At 41.5% G+C, this 13,545-nt stretch overlaps 1 protein-coding gene across 4 annotated transcripts; it reads left to right on the top strand.

Annotated features, from left to right (window-relative positions):
- The first annotated feature begins 1,335 nt into the window (after window positions 1-1,335).
- On the top strand, window positions 1,336-13,200 carry IL1A (interleukin 1 alpha). 4 transcript variants are annotated; one of them, XM_081254024.1, is made up of 7 exons: window positions 1,336-1,416; window positions 2,054-2,108; window positions 3,298-3,346; window positions 4,658-4,880; window positions 7,264-7,437; window positions 9,454-9,575; window positions 12,161-13,200. In XM_081254024.1, exons 2-7 carry the CDS (start codon window positions 2,062-2,064, stop codon window positions 12,344-12,346), a joined length of 801 nt encoding a protein of 266 aa, XP_081110150.1. In that variant the 5' UTR covers window positions 1,336-1,416; window positions 2,054-2,061; the 3' UTR covers window positions 12,347-13,200. The 4 variants fall into 4 exon arrangements, with proteins under 4 accessions (XP_081110150.1, XP_081110151.1, XP_081110153.1 ...); XM_081254025.1 differs by lacking the exon at window positions 12,161-13,200 and adding an exon at window positions 11,833-12,128; XM_081254027.1 differs by lacking the exon at window positions 7,264-7,437.
- The last annotated feature ends 345 nt before the right edge of the window (window positions 13,201-13,545 follow it).

Consider the following 13,545-nt stretch of genomic DNA (forward strand, 5'->3'; position numbering starts at 1 on the left):
GGCCCGCATACCGCAAAAAAAAAAAAAAAAAATTATCTGGCTTAAACTCCAACCAGGAAACCTGAAACATTTATCTGCTAAGAGTCTGCCACCTGAACTGGGCCAGCCTCAGGATACTGAAAAAGTCTTTGATGATAACAGCCAGGCAACACTGAATCAGGGTCGTGTATAAGAGTCCCTGAGTCCCTTCCTTTCTCAATCTCCATTCTTTTTTTATTTTTGACCGTGCCACGCAGCATGCATGATCTTAGTTCCCCGACCAGGGATGGAATCCAGGCCCCTGCAGTGGAAGCGTGGAGTCTTAACCAATGGACCACCAGGGAAGTCCCCCAATCTCCATTCTTTTTTTTTTTTTCAGTACACGGGCCTCTCACTGTTGTGGCCTCTCCTGTTGCAGAGCACAGGCTCCAGACATACAGGCCCAGAGGCCACGGCTCACAGGCCTAGCCGCTCCGCAGCATGTGGGATCTTCCTGGGCCGGGGCACGAACCCGTGTCCCCTGCATCGGCAGGCAGACTCTCAACCACTGCGCCACCAGGGAAGCCCCCAATCTCCATTCTTGAATCCAGCCACTGGCTTCCAGCCTTGTCCATACCTCCCTGAGTCTGCAGCTATCCTCACACACCTTGGGTTTATCCTAGAGAAGACCATTCTTCTCTTTGGGCTCTGGTAGAAGCCAAACATGGCCAGGAAGAGAGTTTTCTCCTAAAGCTCTGTCACTTCTGTCTGAAATGGATTGAGAGCATTCAGAGGAGTAAAAGGATTGGTTTCTGTGGTTGACTATCATTTTTCTCTCCTCTACCCTTGCCCTAAGGGGAGGTTGTCACCCCATACCAGAGTGATGTATGCCTACTCAAGCAGACCTCCCTCTTCAGAAAAGATGGATCGTCTTCCCTCAAGAGCCACCCCTTAGCTGCCGGGGGGCTGCCAAGTATTCCATCAATTCATACTCGGCCCTGGGGTGCAATAAACAAATTAAGCCAAAACACAAACGACAACTCCTAAGCGCCCCTCCAACGCTAACCATCTACAATTCTGCTTTTAGGAGTTCTCCCTCCATCCCCCACCAAATATTTTTAGAAACTTAAGTTTCCTGTTCTTCTTCCCTTTTTCTAAGACTACATGTTTATAATTGTTTAGAGCAAAGCAATACATAAATGAACCAAGTCAGAAACTCCTGGAATCTCTGCAAACGCTATGATCAAGCATATTATTTGTCATTATTTTGGCCAGTATAAGGTTGAATGAACTTAAAAAAAATACAAAGCAGAATTTTTCCCTGTGAATTCCCAGTGGTGCAATCATGACCACACCCACTCCAGAGCAGACAAAAGGCGAAGAAAGCTGACTGGGGCTATAGTCTCCACACGGAAAGAGAGCCAGTCATTTCACCGCCGCTCGCTGGAGTCAGCAAAGGTATTGTCCTTATCACATCTTTGGCTCTTAAAATATTTTTTTTGTTTTTCTCCTTGGCTGTGATCTCTCAAACTGCCTTCTCTGAAGCTAAAGCCTCTTCCTTCCTTTCCCGTCCCTCTCTGGTTTGGTGTGTGAGTTAGAATCACAGTCAGATTTCAGAAAATGATTCTCTCTACTGGTGGGAAATTGAGGGTCAGAGGAACTGGTTACATATGAGGGCATTGGAGGGTGCAGCCAAGGCTTTCCTTGGAGGGAATCTCTACAACCAAAAACTATTAGGAAAAAACTGGGAATTTCTAACTCTGTCTTTCTCTTGCATCTGTGTAAGGTAAATGTCTCATCCTTGTTGGGGTTTTTTGTTTCTTGTTTTTTACTTATTCAAACTTTCATTGAATGCCTACCATATACAGTGCATTGGGTTGGACACATAAGGGTTACCAGGATTCTAAAAGTAGTTTACTGTGTAGCAGAGGAGGCAAATACATATGCAAATAATTCAAGGGAATGAAAAGAAGAATGCTGGGTGTGAGCTAAGTCATTCATTAAATGTCTCAAGAAACACAAAGGGGAGGTGGTTCTCCTTGCTAGCATCTGGTTCAGAGGCAGGACTGACAGCTACTGGTGTTCTCTGTTGCAGAAGTGAAGATGACCAAAGTCCCTGACATCTTTGAAGACCTGAAGGACTGTTACAGGTAAGAAAGAGATTCTGTCTCTTGTGATTTAATGAGGGGATCAAGGTACATTAGAATCCAGCTGGGATTACCGTAACCAGCATGGGCCACACCCGCAGAGGCTGTAAAGATGAGTCCTACCTCTGAAGTCAGGGCAGGTTCAGTGAAGACCCAGGGAAACAGCATCCAGAATGTAAACTGAGGTGGAATTGACAGGGAGGCAGCGATTTTAGAAAGATCACTTTTAAGGGCTGGTGAGTCCTAGTGGTTTTCAACATCTACTTAGACACAGCTTCAGTTTGGTTCACATGCCCTGATACAGTAAGGAGTTTTAATGGATTGTCAGAAAGAGAAACCTTTCTCAGGAAAACTTCTTGATCTCAATCTGGAATAGGAAATGGCTTCACAGCAATTTGAGCATGTGAAACACACACAGTCAATCTCATTCAGACATAGGAGAAAGATAATGAATAAAAAGTTAAAATTGTAGAACACTTTAAACTAACATGGTATTCCCATTACCTATTAAGATACACTAACCACAAACTAGACTATGGAAATGTTGCCTGGATATTTCACAAAGTATAAATTATTAAATCTCTTTCAGTAAATACATGAAAGCAAAGTGTAACATATAACCTATTTGGTTCAAATTTAAATGAGGTGCTTCAAAAGTATTTCTTCTCTCTTGAGGAGCTTAAAATTTTTCCCCGAAATTCAATTACAAATCTTCAATTGGTTAGCCAAACCTCGTTTTTATAGATAGAGCACAGGTAGAGTTCAAGGCATGGCCCGATGATTACTAATTCCAAATTATCAAGTACAAATTACTGTATGGGTGTGTATGCACAGAGGTCCTTAATTTTCAAAGATGACTGTAATGGCCGTGTGTGTGTGTGTTACCCAAAGCTAATATAGTTATTAAAATATGTTGCCCAGGGCTTCCCTGGTGGCGCAGTTCTTGGGAGTCCGCCTGGCGATGCAGGGGACGCGAGTTCGTGCCCCGGTCCGGGAGGATCCCACATGCCGTGGAGCGGCTGGGCCCGTGAGCCACAAGTACTGAGCCTGCGCGTCCAGAGCCTGTGCTCCACAACAGGAGAGGCCACAACAGTGAGAGGCCCGTGTACCGCAAAAAAAAAAAAAAAAATGTTGCCCAGTGACTGTAGTGATATAACAAACAAAATTAAATTCTCATCCTCTTGTTTAACAGTGAAAATGAAGAATACAGTTCCGAAATTGACCATCTGTCTCTGAATCAGGTAAGCATATGACTGTAATTCTTATGAGATAGCTGTGTTTGCGCAGTATTTTCTCTACTAGTATAACAATGGCTTGAATCTTAGATGCTTTTGTTTTCCCTTCACTAGAAGTCCAGAGACATGCATTTCTTCATTATAAGTGAGACCAACTGCTTCTTTGCACTAACAGTTGATGGCATCGTTCATGGTCACCAGATTTTTCCAGAACAGAGCAGAGCTAACCTGAAACTCCAAGAATGGAGTCTCCTGGGTCAGCCTTCAATCAGAATGTTGGTTATGCCATACTGGGACAGCCCCTTTGGGCCACTTCACCAGGGGTCTGTCTCCTTAAGTGACGTGTTGTTGACACCTTCTCTAACACCAGAGACTAGAGATAGCCCTCTAAGTGTAATAGCCCATGAAGCTGAGGTGGAGGAAGCAGACCAGTTGAAAGTAAAAAATCTGCAGCCATTCACATGCTGTGTTATTTGGCTAGGGGGCCACAAATAGGTACTGCTTTGTGTGTCTTCAGTACTGGTTCTAAAAGCTATACCTAGAGGAGTATTTCTAAAATATTTAAGCATTGTCACGTAGATGTTTAACCTCCTGAGGGGGACCTGACTGGAAGGGTACCACTTACTAAGATCACTTGTAGACCTGTTTCATTACAACATGTCATTTTTTTTTTTACTGAAGTATAGTTGATTTACAATACTGTGTTAGTTTCAGGAGGAGAGCATAGTGATACATTTTTTTTTCTGATATAGGTTATTACAAGATATTGAATATAATTTCCTGTGCTATACAGTAAATCCTTGTTGTTTATCTATTTTATGTATAGTAGTGTGTATCTCTTAATTCCATACCCCTAATTTGTCCCTCCCCCTTCACGTCTCCACTTTGGTAACCATAAGTTTGTTTTCTATGTCCAGGAGTCTATTTCTGTTTTGTATATAGGTTCATTTGTATTATTTTTTAGATTCCACATATAAGTGATATCATATAGTATTTGTCTTTCTCTGACTTACTTCACTAAGTATAACAAGATCTCATTTTTGAGTCTGTGGTTGGATGACAAAGACCTTCCCAGAGATCACATCTTTTCAGGGAAATCCTCAAAGGAGGGATGGGAGGAAGTGGGTAAAGAGGAAGGAGGCAGAGGAAAAGGAAAGGGGGAAAGGAGGAAGGAGGGAAAGCCTGATGAAACATGGGTTACCCAAGACCAAAATGGACATCCTTCTCTCTAAGTCTGTTGAATAAAACTCCTATTATAAAGAAGTCTCATTCTATGGCCATGGGCAGCCTCTCAGTTTTCATTTTCCTTCCTCACAGAAGTCCTTCTATGATGCAAGCTATGAACCACTTCATGAGGACTGCATGGATCAATTTATGTCTCTGAATACCCCTGAAACCTCTAAGACATCCAAGCGTACCTTCGAGGAAAGTGTGGCGATGGTGGCAGCCAACAGGAAGATTCTGAAGAGGAGATGGTTGAGTTTAAATCAGTTCATCACGGATCATGACCTGGAAGACATTGCCAATGATACAGAAGAAGGTAAGGGGTCAAGTGCAATAATATCTTTGTTTTCTATTTTTAAGCAAATGGGGACAGCAGAGTACAGGGGGAAAAAAAACCTTGAGTAACAAGAGGGCAACCAACCATTCGTCTGGTAACTATAAGAAAGGAAAATTAATTTTTAGCCTTCTCCAGTGGGAAGAGGTCAGCAGTGGCTTGAGTTTAGTGTACCTGCTCACAGGCTCACTTCGTGGCCATATTCTTAAGGTCATGTGACTTTGAGCCTTTCGACAGAAAGCAGTTATATACTGTTAGTGGGTGACTTCCGCTGTGGAAGTTATGCTCCTCCACATACTAATTATGTCTCCTTGGGCAAGTTACTTAACCTTTCTGTACTTCAATTTCCTCTACTGTAAAATGGAGGTAATCCCCTAACTGTTGTGAAGATTAAATGAGTCAATACTTGCAAGCTTCTGGACTAAAATAATGCCTGGCACATAGAAAATACCTAAAAAATGTTAGCTATTATTGTTATTATTAGCATTAGTATTATTACTACTACTATTTTGTTAATACTACCAACACTACTAACTTACTAATGGCTGCATTATCTCTAACCTTCACAACAATCCTACATTCTTGTTTTATATATGAGGAAATTAAGCTCAGTGAGATAGTGACCTGCCCAAAATCTCACAGTGTGTAAGTAGTAAAGTGTCAAACCAAATCAGTTCTATCTGACTATAGAAGTCATGATTTTTCTCCCATGCCTTCACTATACAAGCCTCCACATGAAATATAAACCTAATATTTTTAAAGTAACAGCTAAACATTGACACATGTTCACCTAGAAAATTGGAAAATACAAGAACGAAAATTAAAACCGTGCATACTATCCCTCAAAGTTTACCACTGCCAGCACTATGTTACTTTCCTTAAAGTCTTTTCTATGTGCATGCACACACAGGAATATACATGTTAAATATTATTAGGTCAATTGTATTACATACAATTTAATATCCAACTTTTTTCATTTGTCAATAAATCAAAGACATTTTAGAACTCCAGTTTTTTACCATTATAAGTAATGTGACAATGAAGAGCCATATCAACAAATCTTCATTTCTATCATTTATTTCCTTAGAATAAAAAATTCCCAGAAGTAGAATTATTCAGAGCCATGAGGATTTGTGAAGCTATTGACATATACCCCTGTTCAGAATGGTGGTAGATAGAAAAAACAAAATAAAAAAAATTTTTTTCAAAAAATAAAAAGAAAGGTGGCAAACTATGGAGAACAGTATGGAGGTTCCTTAAAAAACTACAAATAGAACAACCATAGGACCCAGCAATCCCACTACTGGGCATATACCCTGAGAAACCCGTAATGCAAAACCAGTCATGTACCACAATGTTCATCGCAACACTATTTACAATAGCCAGGACATGGAAGCAACCTAAGTGTCCATCAACAAATGAATGGATAAAGAAGATGTGGCACATATATACAATGGAATATTACTCAGCCATAAAAAGAAACGAAATTGAGTTATTTGTAATGAGGTGGATGGACCTAGAGTCTGTCATACAGAGTGAAGTCAGAAAGAGAAAAACAAATACCATATGCTAACACATATATGTGGAATCTAAAAAAAAAAAAAAAAAAGAAGGTTCTGAAGAACCTAGGGGCAAGACAGGAATGAAGACACAGATGTAGGGAATGGACTTGAGGACACAGAGAGGGGGAAGGGTAAGATGGGATGAAGTGAGAGAGAGGCATGGACATATATACACTACCAAATGTGAAATAGATAGCTAGTGGGAAGCAGCCGCATAGCACAGGGAGATCAGCTCAGTGCTTTGTGAGCACCTAGAGGGGTGGGATAGGGAGGGTGGGAGAGAGATGCAAGAGGGAGGAGATATGGGGATATATGTATATGTATAGCTGATTCACTTTGTTATAAAGCAGAAACTAACACACCATTGTAAAGCAATTATACTCCAATAAAGATTAAAAAAAAAAAGGTGACAGACATTTAGACCTGCACCTCAGTGACATATAAAATTCCTAGTGGATTCATTTTTTTCTCAGAGTGCATTCATTTGAAAATATAGGTGGAGAATACAAGGAGTCTTCCTGGTTACTTACAAACCTCCAAACAACCAAAAAAGTTGTACAAGTAATCTTTAAAAAAAAAGCAAAAACTGTTGCCTGAAGAATCTAAGTTTAAAACGAAACAAATAAGTAACCACAGGGATAATCCTAGAACCAATTCTGCTGACAGGGTGATTTCACTTCTCTCTCAGTTTCCTCACCTAGACTGGGATATTCTTCATGTCCCTTCAATAGCTTGTATTAGAGCATGTATATCATCTATGTTTGTACTTGGACATTAATCTGAGCTCGTGATAACGGTTTTAGAAATCATCAAGCCCAGATCAGCACATTACAGCTTCCAGAGCAACATGAAATACAACTTTACGAGGCTCATCTACAACCAATGCACGCTGAATGACGCCCTCAAACAAAGTATAGTTCTAGATCTGTCGGGTCGACACCTCATAGCTGTGGCATTAAATAATCAGGATCAGGCAGGTAAATGGACAATTCTGTCATCTTCCCCCACCCTTTTTATTTCTGTATTTCTTTTAAGCTTTCTGCTTTTAAAGAATAAACCTCTCTAGATTCCTGGCTTTGCACGATTTATCTAGAATAGGATGAAGCACATCACCCCTCGTAAAAATTCTGGGCAAGGACAGGAACTTCAGCCAAATCTGGCAGCTTTAACAAGAGAGAAGTGTCTTAGCGATGAAAGCTCTAAGTGCAGTTTAAAGCTTTCTGAGGTACTGTCTCCTTTGGTTCTCTGAGATAATTTTATCCTTGATTTTAAAAGTAAATAAACGGAGCTTCAGAAATATTCAGTGACTTATGCAAATTTACTCAGAAGCCAATGAGGAGCCTGCTGATCAAACTTCCAAATAACACCAAACTAGGAAGAATCATTCTCTTTTTATATATTTATTTATTTCCACTGTGTTGGGACTTCATTGCTGCACACGGGCTTTCTCTAGCTGCGATGAGCGGGGGGCTACCTTTCCTTGTGGTGCTCGGGCTTCTCATTGTTGTGGCTTCTCTTATTGCGGAGCACGGGCTCTAGGCACGAGGGCTTCAGTAGTTGCAGCATGTGAGCTCAGTAGTTGTGGCGCATGGGCTTAGTTGCTTCGCGGCATGTGAGATCTTCCCGGACCAGGGCTCGAATCCGTGTCCCCTTCATTGGCAGGCGGATTCTTAACCACTGCGCCACCAGGGAAGCCCAAGAATCGTTATCTCTGATAACATAATTGTGAGGCAAAGTAGCCAATAAGCTGCAAATATGTTCTGAAGAATGAAATTTAGGATGCAAGAAATTTTGTCACAACGATCCAATTTCCATGGTGTACATATTTTAGCTTAAGGACATGTCATCAGTAAACAAAATTATCTTCAGAGGTCCAAAGAGGCTACTTTGTGATAAACAAGCAGGGCTCTTTCTGATTGGATGTATTTCAGCTAACATGTGTTCCACTCTAAGACATTTACAAATTATTTTGTGCTCTACTTTCCTCCTTAATATTATTTCACACAATGTTCCCACATATTGACAGAGTATATGTATTTGCCATTTTTAATGGCACTAGAATAATCGATTATGTGGCTATGCTGGTGCCTTGGGTTTGCTCTAAATAATTCAGTTGCAAATGTCTTTGTTTAAATTATTTCTTTCTCTATGAGCTTATTTCTTTGGAATGTATCCCAGATGCTGGATTTCTAGGCATAAATACTTTTACAGCTCTTATTAAGCATTGTTCTCTAAGGAAAACTGAGCTACTTTCACTATCCTTAGCAACATATGAGTGTATCAGCTTCTACACCCCTCCATTTTACTCATGACTTCACAAATTCCAGGGTCTTATCTCACTAATATAATTATAAGAGATTCAATAAACATGCAGCCCCCAAGCATTCATTCAACATAGAAAATTCTAAAACCATTCACCAGGTATTTACCTACCTAGTGAATAAGGCAGACATTGTGAAGGATACAAAGATGTATAAATTCCATTCCTGACCTTCGGGTACTTACACCATAGTTGGGGACATAACTGCACACACACACACAGAGCATTGTTTTATATATATATAAATTTATTTCTTATTTATTTATTTTTGGCTGCATTGGGTCTTCGTTGCTATGTGCGGGTTTTCTCTATTTGCGGTGAGCGGGGGCTACTCTTCCTTGCAGTGCACGGGCTTCTCATTGCAGTGGCTTCTCTTGTTGCGGAGCACGGGCCCTAGGCACGCGGGCTTCAGTAGTTGCAGCACGTGAGCTCAGTAGTTGTGGCTCGCGGGCTCTAGAGCACAGGCTCAGTAGTTGTGACGCACAGACTGAATTGCTCTGTGGCATGTGGGATCCTCCTGGACCAGGGCTCGAACCCCTGTCCCCTGCATTGGCAGGCGGATTCCCAACCACTGCGCCACCAGGGAAGTCCACACACAACATCTTCATAAACACTTGATTTTACACAAATACAATGGATTTACTTTTTTTTTTTTGGCTTTTCTCTTTGCCAGTGAAATTTGACATTGGTGCTTACACATCAGAAGAGGATTCTCAATTTCCTGTGACTCTAAGAATCTCAGACACTCGAATGTTTGTGTGTGCTCAAGACGAAGACGAACCCGTATTGCTAAAGGTCAGTTGTTCTCAGTCTCCAATTTACCTTCATTTACAACCCATGCATTTGTAGATGATCCCAAGAGGCAGACACCCCATAGCAGGAGGGCACAGTCCTCTATTCTTCCTACCACAGTCCTACCTGCTCACCTGCCTTCCCATCCTACTTCTTTTTTTTTTTTGCGGTATACGGGCCTCTCATCGTTGTGGCCTCTCCCGTTGCGGAGCACAGGCTCCGGACGCACAGGCTCAGCGGCCGTGGCTCACGGGCCCAGCCGCTCCACGGCATGTGGGATCTTCCCAGACCGGGGCACGAACCCGTGTCCCCTGCATCGGCAGGCGGACTCTCAACCACTGCGCCACCAGGGAAGTCCCCATCCTACTTCTTACCCACTATATTCAGAGGCAGTTCTAAGCAGGATCTGTGAGAGAGCAAGATGGAGGTGGCAAAATTACATAAAAGGCAAACTGCCTTCTTCTTTCTCTTTTCCCTGCCTGGTTCTATTCACCTCCCATCCCTGGGCATCTGTTTATTCCATCCCTGTTTTTTTTTGTGGTGTTTTTTTTTTTTTTGCAGTATGTGGGCCTCTCACTGTTGTGGCCTCTCCCATTGTGGAGCACAGGCTCCGGACGCACAGGCTCAATGGCCATGGCTCACAGGCCTAGCCGCTCCACGGCACATGGGATCTTCTCGGACCGGGCACAAACCCGTGTCCCCTGCATCGGCAGGCGGACTCTCAACCACTGCGCCACCAGGGAAGCCCATCCATCCCTGTTTGAGCTTTGCTGACATCTACTATCTGACCTACATGACAGTAGGCTTTAGGACAAGGGGGCCTGCCTCCAAGAGTGTCAAATAAGCCACTGAGATCACAGAGTATTAATCACCTGCCAGTGGGTACAAAGCAAAAGCTGGGAGCCAAGGCTCAAACCCTGGCCTTCTGACTGCAGTGCCTCTCTCTTCATTGGTGCCAGTTTTCTCTCTCAGCCCAGCCTCATCTCTACTACCACATTCCCCTCCAAACATACAGACACACACACATGCCCACTAGAGCCAAATGTTTTCTCCACTGATTAGTGGGTGACTCTTATTCAGTAAATGTGTAATCCAACCCCCGCTCCCACCCTAACTAGGATTTATGTGGATGCATGTGTCTCTCTTCCTGGATCAAGTCAGATGAAAGTGATGTCTATAGAGTAGGGCAGTAGCTTCATTCGTGAATTCATTCAACAAACGTTGTTTATTGAGAGGCTTCTATTTTTCAAGCAGTGTCAACAGCTCAGTAGACAGTGGTGAGCCAAAGCCTTATAGAACTCACTCTTCTGAAGGGCACAGATAATAGACAAGCCAAACAACCAGCAAAAAGTTCAAGATGCTGTAAAGCCAATGAACAGGGTGCTGAGGTAGAGAAAATGAGAGCATGCTTTTTACACAGAGCTCCCTAGAGATAAGAGATGCATGCCATCAAGGGTGGGGTTGGGGGGGGTGGGCTTTGCAAACAAAGGGATCTGAGTGCATCCAGCCCTAGAACTTTACAAGTCCAGCTTCAAAGATCAGAAGGGACACCTAAGGAGCTGGGACACCCTGAAAAAAAGGGAAGATAAATAGAGGAAAGGACTTCAAACAGGGAAGTATCCTGACTTGACTTATATTTTCTAACTCAGAGAATAGATCAGAAAGGAGGCAATAGAGAAAATCTAATTAAGATGTGGTAGAAACAGTCAGGGTGGGCAGGGGGCGGGAGTTGTGAGACAGGTGGAAAGGAGACAGAATCTGGTTATATTTTGGAGATAGAACCAACAGGAGGAAGAGGGGGAAACTGGGAGAGAAATAGGTTTGAGAAATAAAATCCTTGTTGACATTGAAAAACCCAAGGAAACCTCAAAAGCGTATTTAGTTCTTTTCTATTAAAAGAATAGAGAAGATGCATCTTAAGTTAGAACTTGAATTTTGTTTTTCCATGAAAGTACTGTTAAATTTTTTTCATACTCGCAAGAGAAACAAGAGGAGTGTCGTCTAAAGGGATCACAATTTTCAAAAAATTGTATTGAAAGGATTCAGCTTCTAATATGCCTGGGGAGTTTTGTGTATGTGTGTGTGTGAGATCTGGGTTTCTTTAGTCTTCAATTGTTGACTTAAATACAGAGATAAACATGTCTAAATTCTAAATTATTTTCCCAAAGTATGTTCTGCACAGTTAGAGGTCAAAAGGTTCCCAGGTCTTAGAGTCCTTAGTGCTCATATCTGATGCAAAATGTTCTATTCCCATGTTCAGGCAGGACAAGAAGAATGTTTCACCCTACCTGTCAGGATACAGTGAGACACTAGTGTCTTTGGCGATCTTCATGACGACATTGGATTTCTCTCCTGTTAACTGAGGAAATCAATTATTATGAATAGATGGGGCCATACATCTAACAAGCATGTAAGAAATGCTTTCTGAATGAACAAGTGAATGAAGAACCTATATCATCATGTTACCTAGTCATAGTCCTAAAGTGCTGTGTATCTCATGAAGACCAAATGCCAAGGGACTGAGCATCAGTTCTTTTTTTAGCATCTTCCTGTTCTCTTTTAACAGATCTTTGTTTTCCTTATCCTAGGAGATGCCTGAGACACCCAAAACCATCAAAGATGAGACCGATCTCCTCTTCTTCCGGGAATCTCATGGCTCTATGACCTACTTCAAATCAGTTGCCCATCCAAAATTGTATTTTGCCACAAAGCAAGAAAAACGGGTGCACCTGGCAAGGGGCCTGCCTTCTATCACTGACTTTGAGATATTGTAAAACCATCCTTGACTGTGGAGTCTACTTACTTGTGAAGTGTTGACAATCTGTATGTACCATGTACATGAAGGAGTCAAATCCTGCACTCTTAGTCATTCTCTGAGCATGTGCTGAGCCTTTGTAGCTCTAAATGAATATTTACTCTCTTTCTAAGAGAGGGCACAAAGTCTAGTAGAACCAACACTAACATATAATGTTGCTTGTTATTTAAAGAGCACCCTATGCTTTGCAAACTACCAATCATTTTAATTATTATTATGCATACAATCTTGGAAGGGCCAGGGCTACTGACCGTGGCTGCCAAAAAGGCTCTACCCATATTACAGATGGGTTAACTAAGGCATAAGACTACTAAGAAATACCCACAATAGCATTTGGAATGAGAAGCCATGGACCCAGGATTTCATTCCAACTGCTTAGCTTCTGCTTTTAAGTTGCTGATGGACCCTTTATCAAACACTGTAAGTTTCTGGGACCTCAGTTTGATTATCTTCAAAATGGAGAGAGTGAAGGCTATATCCTTCCTGCCTCAACAGTATTTTATGCCAATCCGTGAGCTCGTTTTAGTAAAATACTTCTTGAAGCTGAGCCTCAAGAAGAAGGCAAAGGATGCAATATTATTTTAAATTATTATTTATTACACTTATATATTTATAAATATTATTTCTAAGATAATTGTAACATTATTATATTTATGGCAATTCTTTGCAATCTCTGAGTATGCCCATGTATCTTCAACAATAATAGACAGTGTTTTCCAGGCTGAGTGAGTTTCAGGTACTAAGGCACTTTGATCCAAGTTGTGCTTTTTCCATTGCTGTGAAGCTCCATATTCTGGTACCTGGGAGTTCTGTAATTACGATAATAAATTTATATTAATTACCTTGTTCGTTTGAACTGATAATTGGCCAAAATCTTTCACTCTTCTGCCTTTGTCATTCTTGTGTCACTTAATTTCACCTGCTCTCAAGTCCTACTAGCTGAAATGGGATGAACCTAACTTTGGCAACCACAGGACAACTGTTATCTCAACTTTCTTTTCTGGAACATAAGCAACGTTTCTTCTAGTTTCTAGAAGTTGTGATCCAATCGTAGTGTTACATTACCATCAACAATGTGAACTGATACATTATTATCAATCATAATTGAATATAATTTAGAAAAAAGTAAATCTAGCACATAATTACATGTTGTCTTAA

Source organism: Mesoplodon bidens, assembly GCF_964165515.1.
Source record: "Mesoplodon bidens genome assembly, chromosome: 14".
NCBI classification, from domain to species: domain Eukaryota; kingdom Metazoa; phylum Chordata; class Mammalia; order Artiodactyla; family Ziphiidae; genus Mesoplodon; species Mesoplodon bidens.

Excerpts from the sequence above, each read along its gene's own strand:
- IL1A (XM_081254024.1), top strand. The coding sequence starts at position 2,062 with ATGACCAAAGTCCCTGACATCTTTGAAGACCTGAAGGACTGTTACAG. Across the intron at positions 3,347-4,657 it reads ACCATCTGTCTCTGAATCAG|AAGTCCTTCTATGATGCAAG; the intron begins GTAAGCATATGA and ends CCTTCCTCACAG. Across the intron at positions 7,438-9,453 it reads AAATAATCAGGATCAGGCAG|TGAAATTTGACATTGGTGCT; the intron begins GTAAATGGACAA and ends TCTCTTTGCCAG.